Source organism: Pelophylax lessonae, assembly GCF_965119305.1.
Source record: "Pelophylax lessonae genome assembly, chromosome: 3".
Lineage (NCBI taxonomy): Eukaryota > Metazoa > Chordata > Amphibia > Anura > Ranidae > Pelophylax > Pelophylax lessonae.
The window spans coordinates 608450336-608459564 of NC_138770.1; the positions used below are offsets into that span (position 1 = coordinate 608450336).

Consider the following 9229-nt stretch of genomic DNA (forward strand, 5'->3'; position numbering starts at 1 on the left):
GGGGGCAGTGGGTATGACAGCAAGACATGGAGGAATATTGGGGTCCCAGAATGTGACATGGAAAAACATCAGGGTCCCTGGGTGTGACATAGAGGGACATCAGGGTCCCCAGGTGTGACATGGAGGAATATGGGGGTTACTGGGTACGACAGCATAACATGGAGGAACCATCAGATCAGGGTCACTGGGTAGGACACAGAGAAGTTTTTAACCCCTTCCCTTTTTATTTTTTTGGGGGGGCGCAAGTAGCTGGTCTTGCCTAGGGCGTAAAATAGTCTAGCACCGGCCCTGCCCGCCAAAGCCACCGGAAATGACTTCACAGTCACTGTTTGGAAAACACGCAGAAGGTCCCTACCCGTTCTACCCTGTTTTTCTCTTCACTGGTTTCTTTGATTTGTCATTTGCTTTTGTATAGGCATCTGTATATATTTTCTGCTTGAATTTACTTTATTTTAAAAATATGACATATGATATAAAAAAAAGGATAATTGCTTTTCCATTTGTCTAACTTTTAACATTTGTTTGTGTGGTCTTTTGTTTTTTTTTGTAATTTCTTTTTTTTATATATATATATACAGGCAGCATTACATAGTACAAGATAACAGTAAAGCAACAGAAAAAGGTCACAATCAAGCAACATGTAAGGATAGGAGGACGCTAAACCATCTGTTGTAGACATATGATAAATAACACAAGAACTGCTGAAAAAAAAACATAACACATACCGATTTAATAATAAAAATGATTCTAAAACAAGGTGTTCTGTTTTGGACGGTTAAGGTAGGTAATTAGTTCAAATAATTCTGACAAAAGTTATCCGTCTTGGCTTAATAATGCAACCCATAGGGGGATTAAGTTAAACGAGCCGGAGTTTAGATAAAACTCTTGATGGGTAAGTGCTCTACAAAGTGTGGAGTATATAGGATTTATTCTACATGGAAGTGGTTCTGTTCAGGAGAGCAGTATAGGGACTCCAGAGGAGGTGATTGAGAGCAGAAATTTAGATGAAAACATTCAGGGTAAAGCAGAGTGTTAGTGGATAGCAGGGCCATCTTACCGAATGGGCACCCTGGACAGTTGCCCGGGGGCCCCACTTGCCTGGGGGGCCCCACCTGTCCAGCGACCCAGCCCCAGCCAAGCATTAGTTCAGATTCCCGTGTGCATTCCGCCGCCGAACTTAGCAGGTGCATAATTGTCAACATTTGAAAAAAATGTCCAAGGACACTTTACAGCACAGCTACTTACCACACCCACTTCCCTGAAGCTCCTCCCACTCCACATTATTAATCTCCGCCTACTTATCATCAGATTATAGAGCCTACTCAATATAGAGAGAACTACAGGAAATTAAAAAGGGAATTTCAAACTTAAGGCCAAAGTAGCAGAGTTGGAATAATTCTCTCATTCAGCTGCACTACTTCTGTGTAACATTTATGGGCAGCCCGATTAACAGGCGCTTCCAGGGACAATATAAATTACCTGGGACAGGCTCCTATTTGCTGGGAATGTCCCAGGACAGTTGGCAAGTATGCAGGTGGCAAGCACCTGTCGGCCCTGCGCTGCTGTCAGGCCACTTGGGGCATGGAGGGGTAGCCTACAACTGCAGGAATGCCTGTCCGACTCTACGGGAATAGACACACACAGGACAGTCGAGTCAAACTCCCGTCCGTGTGTGTGTTCCCCGGAACCCAGCCACCGAACTTGGAAGCTGTCATTAGCCTGGAACTGCTGTACCAATAAATATCATCTTATCGATAATTTGCATTTTTATTCTCGTGGGTGATTGCGTAGGTGGGGCCCCAGTGCACTGCATTGCCTGGGCACCTTTAATGCTCTTAAGATGGCACTGGTGGATAGGGGAAAGGAGCTAGGGAAGGCGGGAGGTTCTTGGGTTTTTTAATTTGTCCTTTTATGTGCACTGTAATTGTATTTTCACCTATAGTAGGCATTATTGTCACCGCGAGCGTAGTCCCTTGGCTGACTGAGATGGCAGTAAAAAGTCTGGTGGAGTGGCTCAGCTTGGAGGTTATTGATGAGGTCTAGAATCGGCGCAAAAACTGGTCGGCACATCAGTCCCAATAACACCAGGGGAATGAAAAATGTTGTCTATTTGGATATGTCAGCTATGTTGGAACATTTATTACAGGTTTTGGAATGGCTGAAGCTCTGTTAAGCTCCTGAACCAAAATAAGTGGTTGGGGACAGTATTTGGCTTCAGGTATAAATAAGTTTTGTGTTTTTTGGTAGAATCAAGCAGTTTTGGTAAAGTCTCAGATCAGCCAAAAAGGGATTGTTTCTTGTTTATTTGTATGTTTTAAACATTAATGTGTGTGTTGTGTGATTTTTAGGCTGTGGCCAATATATACATTTACATAAAATATATATCATTCCAGCAAAAACTGTGTAAGTGTCGTTTGTTATCAGGGTGTAAGGCAATTGGGAGGGAGTTGTGGTTACTGGGGGAGTAAAGATGACCATGAAACCAGTCATTAAGCCCAGTGCCTCAACAAGTTTTGGCACTTGGCTCCAATAACCCTCCTGACATGGGAGAAGGTGCGCTATCCCAGGGAAACCATCTGCAGCTGCCAAGGGTCTAAAACGCCGCAATAGCATCTCTCAATGGCAGTCAGCATTTCTGTCCCCGCTGGCTGCCTGTATAGGCACTGTATAAGTGCAGAGCGGACTGAAGCCTCCTCCCCTTTGGCTCTGACATTTCTTGTTGACAGGAGAAGGAGCTGGAGAGAAGGGATAGCGCTCTGCATCCACACTGATCACTGATTTCAGACCTGTAAGAGGTTTAATGCAGCCTTGCAGAGAAGGGGGACACGATGACTGGGAAGGTGTGTGTGTGTGTGTGTGTGTGTGTGTGGGGGGGGGGGGGGGGGGTGCATGGGCAGGTAACAGTTTAATGCTTCCAGGAATGATTTTAGGGAAGGGAGGTAAAAGGACATGTGCATGTACTAGGAGGTGACTCCCCAAACCCCCCATCCTAACACAAGTCATCTCCCCTTTAAATATCCCATAGCACATGTCCTTTTACCCCCCAGTCAAAGAGATGCCAGCTGCCGGCCATTCCACAAGAGATGCAAGATAATCAACCCAGGTGTCCACGCTAGTGCTCCCCTGACAGACACCTACTGACACATCCACTGCCCCACTGACACCATTCACTGCCCTACTGACACCAACTTCTGCCCTAATGACACTGTCCACTGCTCTAATGACACTGTCTACTGACCTACTGACACCAACCTTGTTCTATTGACACTGTCCACTGCCCTATTGACATATCGATTGTCCTACTGACACTATCCTTTGCCCTACTGACACTGTCCACTGCCCTGCTGACAGCATCCACTGCCTTACCTCCACCATCCTCTGCCCTACTGACATTGTTCACTGCCTGCCTGACACCAAACTCTTCCCTATTAACACCATCCTCTGTCCTACTGAGACATCTACTGCCCTACTGACAGCTAGGTCTGCCCTACTGACACCAACATCTGTTCTACTGACAGCAACCTCTGCCCTTCTGAAACTATCCACAGCCCTTCTGTCACCAACCCTGCCCTAATGACCGCTCACTGCCGTACTGACACTATTCACACATGATCCACTTGCCTACTGACTGATAATCTCCGCTTTTAATGTAGGCTTATATTTTTACATTGCCATTCATTTTTTTATATTTTACTGGGTTTTCCTTACTATATAGTAAGGCCTTACTAGTGTAGCAAGGTTTCCAGGCCTGTGGCCTGATGTGGGTCTGCCATTAGTACCGGAATCCTCTCCAGCCCATGTGAGCTGAGTCCCAAGGTGTGACAATTGAAACAGTGACAACTCCGGCATCTTTGTTTGTGGTTTTTATTATGAATTAAGGGGATGGGAGAAGGGAATGAGTGGGATACTCCTCTCGGCTTGAACTAATTACAATTGGGAATTGCTCCTGGAAAAATGCCGGTTGGTGCTTCCTTGACGCTAGCCAGCGCCAGCCAACGCTCAATGACTCTGAGAACACTCTGTAAAACAGAGGAAGTGTTGAATCCCCAACCTATAGTCCAGTAGATCCAAGACTGAGAACTGTAGAACTCCTGACACTGCTTCACTGTGCAAGTCTTTGAATACTTTTCCCCCGTCTGGCACAGCTTGAGGTAGTATTTTGTAGAACTCCAAAAAACTAACACTGTAACTGGCACACGCAATACAATTCAGGGCCCAGACTGCAGGTGCCCCCTTTGCTCCTTGAACTCTTCAGCGTCCACTGACTATGTACCCCCTTTACACTTCAGGGTCCTCAACCTAGGAACCCCCTTTACAGCTAGCTGAACTTGGATCCCCGAACCTCTTCTGGAGTGGTTCCCTCTGACACTAGGCAGACCCCCAGGGGCAATCCGCAGTACTCACGACCTGTGTAGGCTTTCCTGGGACTGGACCCCTCTCTCTCCGCAGGCTCTCGGCACACCGGATCCCCCTCAACTCCCCCCCCCCCCCTAAGCTCAACTCAGCACTCTCTGGACTCTCAGGCGACACCCCGAGACATCCACTTTCCTCAGACAGGAGGAGAGACAGCCGCACTCTCCTTCCTGGGGCTCCCGCCAAAGACACCATGCCACGCACTTCCCCTCAACTTATACCCACTCCCAGAATCCCTTGAAGCATAATCTGCCTTCTGGGGTAGTTACAAGCTGGGATGTGTCCCCTGATTGGGCTTCCCACACTGCCCTATGAGAAGCCTCTCACAGGAGCCAGTGGGGATACTTCTCCCCTCAGCAGGCACATCTGGAAGCCCTGACACCCTAGCTAGATAAATCAAAGCCCTGCTGTTAAGCAGACAAGGCCCACTATGGTTTTACCTAGCACCTATATGTAGGTTGCTACACTAGTAAATTAAAAAAAAAAATGGTGCAGAACCCTATTGATCTTTGATCTTTTTCATGTTGTTCAGGTAGATTTCCATCTACCAGATCAACTTTTGCATCGGTGCCCACAAGCTTCAAGCTACACCTCTGAGCATAAGGATATGTACTCAAGACGCAGTTATAACTTTGTATCTGAAGATAACCACAAGTCTGATTAAGAGTAAATAAGTATGGAATATTATAAGGAATTTAAGGGGATGGCCATATGCACATGTAGCACCCTCTAGTGTGTGCTGCTAGTATTGGTAGAGTAGGCAAAGTATATTCTGACCAGGAATAAACTGAGTCACTAAATTGAGTCAGGGTTATTAGAGGCCAGGGCTGGATGACTCACTCAGGCAGCTCACTCTGGTGCCTCCTTCTGGTCTGGAAGGTAAGAGAACCTTCTAGAACTAGAGGGTGGGTGTAAGGAGAGGATGCCATGAATATTTATGGGACCTCGGCCAATCCCCAGAGGTGGACTGGCAGGGGGCAGAGACTACTCGATAAAAAAGACATGAGCCAGCAGGGCAGTCAGTTGGAAGATGGAGATGCAGTGTTGAGGAGGCTGTCGGTGGCCCTGAGGGGTGCCCCCAAGTCTAGGTGTGGGGTGTCCTGCCATGGGCCAGGGCTCGGGTGCTGGAAGGATCCTGCCAAAAACGCAAGGGAGGAGGCTTTCCTGAAGGAGCAAGAGAGGACAGAGTGAGTAATTCAACACTGGTGGGGACCAACAAAGGGAAGAGACTGCCACATGTAGCCAGTCCCCATGAAGACAGCAGTGGGCTTAAGTCTTCTATCTTTTCCCCTGAGAGTCAGCCGGGTGGGCTGGTGAAGAGTAAGTCATGTGGACTGGTGTAGCGAGAGGCAGCCGAGAGAGCTGGTGAAAGAGGTTGCTGCGGCCAGGTGGGCTATTATTGTCTGAAGAGGTGGTGCTGGGATCAGTGACCACAACAGGAAGCAGAAGAGAAAGTTACACGCTGTGTCACCGCACATGTGTCACTGTTAAGGGACTGTGAGTTTCTGCCTGTAATGGGCCGCGGCTGAACTGACAAGGAGTCTGTCAAGGTCCCCCAGGAGTGAACCAGCAGAGGCTGAGCGAGAGAGGAGCAAAGTGTGTGCAGGAGGAAGGTTGAAGAGGAGCCTGTATATACAGTATCTGTATATAGGAAGTTGTCCCTGAAGCTTGCTGAAGTCAAGTGGGCATCCCATAACCTCCTATCGCCATCCAAGTTGTTAACCCCCTAATAAATAAACAAAAACAGGTTTCATTCACTAGGAAAAAATGGCTTTGAAGTTTCTGCCTCCACTCGCTGCTGTCCGAAGTCAACATGCCAAAACAAAAGGCTGAAGGAGACTCAAAGGTTGAGAAGTCCAAAGCAAAGGATAAGCCACAAAGGAGATCTGCCCAGCTATCGGCTAAACCAGCCCCTCCTAAACCAGAGCCAAAAGCTAAGAAGGCAGCTGCTGCAAAGAAAGTGGACAAAGCTCCCAAAGGCAAGAAAGGAAAGGGAGACTCTGGAAAAGATGCCACCAATGCTGCAGAGAACGGAGAAGCAAACTCCAACCAGGCACAGAAAGCAGAGGCATCCGCTAATGCCAAGTGAACTGTGTGAATTTTGATATTTGTGTATTTCTGGTGACTGTACAGTTTGAAATACTATTTTTTATAAAGTTTTATAACAATGCAATACTTTGTTTTACTTTTTATTTTAAGCTGTGTTTGGCAAATGCTTTGTGTGTTTTAATGGGCAGGGTGTGACCTGACGGTGTGATCTTCACTCATTTTAACAGCTACATTGAGCCCCTGTGTTTTTACTCCCTCCACTAAATTGGCATAATTTACTTTACGGTTTCCTCTATTCTGTGGGAAAATAGGCAGCTATTCAAGCCTTTACCATGCCCCGGGTCCTTGGTTTGAAGAAGATTGTATAGCCAAAGTACACAGGTGCCTGTCTGAGGCAATCTCGATCCTCCTAAATGTGAAGCATCTATCCTGTTACTGATAATGGTTTTTATAGTGAACTGTATTCTCGGGGCTGGGAAATGAAGTATATATATCATTCTTTAGTGTCCTGCCTGATTTGCAATGCCTATAATGACATTTTAAATACATTTCGGAGTTTGCTCATTAAAAAAACAAAAAACAAAAATAAAGCTACAGACTGTTCCCTGACTCTGTGTGCCTGTGAAGATTTGATGTGCCTGGCTGTGCAGAAGTGGGGGATCCATGTTCACCTGCATGGGGTGTGCTACACATATATAGAAAATGTGCGTCTAACACAACATTTCAGACAGAAGAGTTATCATGTGGCAGTAGTTTAAAGCAATGATCACAACAGATAGATAGATCTATAGTGGGTGAGCTGCAAATCAGTAATAAGCAATGGCACAAACCATATCAACAGTAATAGTGAACAGTATTGGTATAGCTTTCCGGCTACTATTATACTATACTACTAGAGTGCACGCTAGGGGTGACTAGATTATAACCTAGATCTACTTCATGATAACCAATTTTGCTATAGGCAATTACTGGAGTCCTTGTAGAGCAGCTTTTCTAAAGAGACAATGCTATACCCTGGAGCTTCAGCCAGCTAACATTGGGGCCCAATCTTTGCAATGATGCAAATGAACACATTTTCACTAGACTTTGCATGCAGTGGCATAGACTGCTTGTTAAGTGTCTAATCCCTAGATTCTCAGTCTCTGAAATTAGCAAGCAGGCTATGGCTGCAAGGCCCTCTCATCAATCCAGCAATACAGCTGTGAAATACAATGCTCCAGTGCCTGAGCAGCAAGAGGCTGTGACTTAACCCTATCCATCTAAAGTTCTGAATTCAAAACGCTTGTCAACACAAAACGGAAACACATGTTGCCAAACAACAGTGCATATGCCTAACACTGAAAAAAAGCATACACATATAGATCTAAATGGGCCTTAAACACTGCTACAGTTAGCTGTGTTTGAAATAAATTTAGAACCCCGATATCAATATGTATTCCCTGTTTGTACATTGATTTATGCACTGTAATTAATCATTTTTTATATAAAGCTTGTATTATTTCTACACTGGTGTGCATCTATACTACTTATGGTAATGTTATATGCTGGTTGCAGCAGTTTCCCTGTTCCTAATTACTTTGATTAGTTTACTGGTTAATTTCCCAGGAAGGGAATCCCCTCTGTTCACAGATGCCCTGTCCTGGGTGGAAGCACTGCCAACTTTATTATTAATCTCATCCTTCCACTTAGGAATGGTTCTGGTTCTCCTAGTTACCTACAGGTTTAGCGCAATATCCTGTTCGGGAAAGGCACATGTTAATGCACAAGTTGGAAAATCTCCCTCCATTTGAAAATCTTGTTATTAACACCTAGCATTTTTGAAATGGCCTGATCAAGTTATCTTAAAAATCAGTAGTGTTGCTTTCATCCAGCAGTCTATGAACATCTCTGATCCACAGAGAAAAGCAGGTCACATGCCCCCAAACTTTAATGAATTGGCAGAATTTAAGAGGATTTCAGTCTTGTCCAATATGTGATGCCCAGTAGCCTGACTGTCAGTAGTGGGGATAGGGCACTGAGTGGGTAACATGTACAGAGAGGCTGAAATTGGGCTTTAAAGAAAACCTGTGGCCAGCTATTGATAGTGAAGTACTTACACATTCCTATGGAGCATTGAATGAGCTTTAAGAAAAAAAAAAAACACCAATCTATGTATGCAGTCACTGTGGAGAAGTACATTCTCAAATTTTACAGCAGAAGCATTTCGATTTTTCAAGCTGTTCTCTCAGCAACTCGTCTCCCCTATACCAGCAGTGACTTAGCAGCTCAGCTCCCCCCTCCCAGCGCTCTCCCCCCTCCCAGCAGTGACTCAGCAGCTCTGTTCTCTCTGCTCCTCCCTCCCAAAAGGGACTTAGCAGCTCAGCACCCCCTGTCCCTCTGCCAAGCAGTGACTCTACAGCTAAGATCACCTAGCTTCCCCTTCCTAGAATTTATTCAGTAACTTAGCTCCCCTGCATTCCCTGCATAAGTAATGGAGGGGGAGGAGGGGGAATTATGGTTGCCATTAGGACAGGAAGGGACAGAAAGCAATAAGAGCGGAACGGTTTACCCCTTCCCCGCTCTACTAAAAGTGTGTTTTCATCATGTCAATACCACTGCTTGAGAGATTATCCTCCATTTTCTTTCCTAACAGCACATGAAGGAAACTTCCCAGAAGGAACACACAATAAAAATAAAGAAACAAACAGACAGAGGCTCTAACCCTTCCTGGCTCTATCTGAAATAAAATATTTTGCTGTTGAGATTTAACTCTTACAACAATCAACTT

At 45.6% G+C, this 9229-nt stretch overlaps 1 protein-coding gene across 1 annotated transcript; it reads left to right on the forward strand.

Moving 5' to 3' along the window:
* The first annotated feature begins 6166 nt into the window (after positions 1 to 6166).
* Positions 6167 to 6891, forward strand: LOC309551005 (non-histone chromosomal protein HMG-17-like). Its single transcript, XM_082251425.1, has one exon. It carries the CDS (start codon positions 6227 to 6229, stop codon positions 6500 to 6502), a length of 276 nt encoding a protein of 91 aa, XP_082107551.1. The 5' UTR covers positions 6167 to 6226; the 3' UTR covers positions 6503 to 6891.
* Positions 6892 to 9229: the final 2338 nt, after the last annotated feature.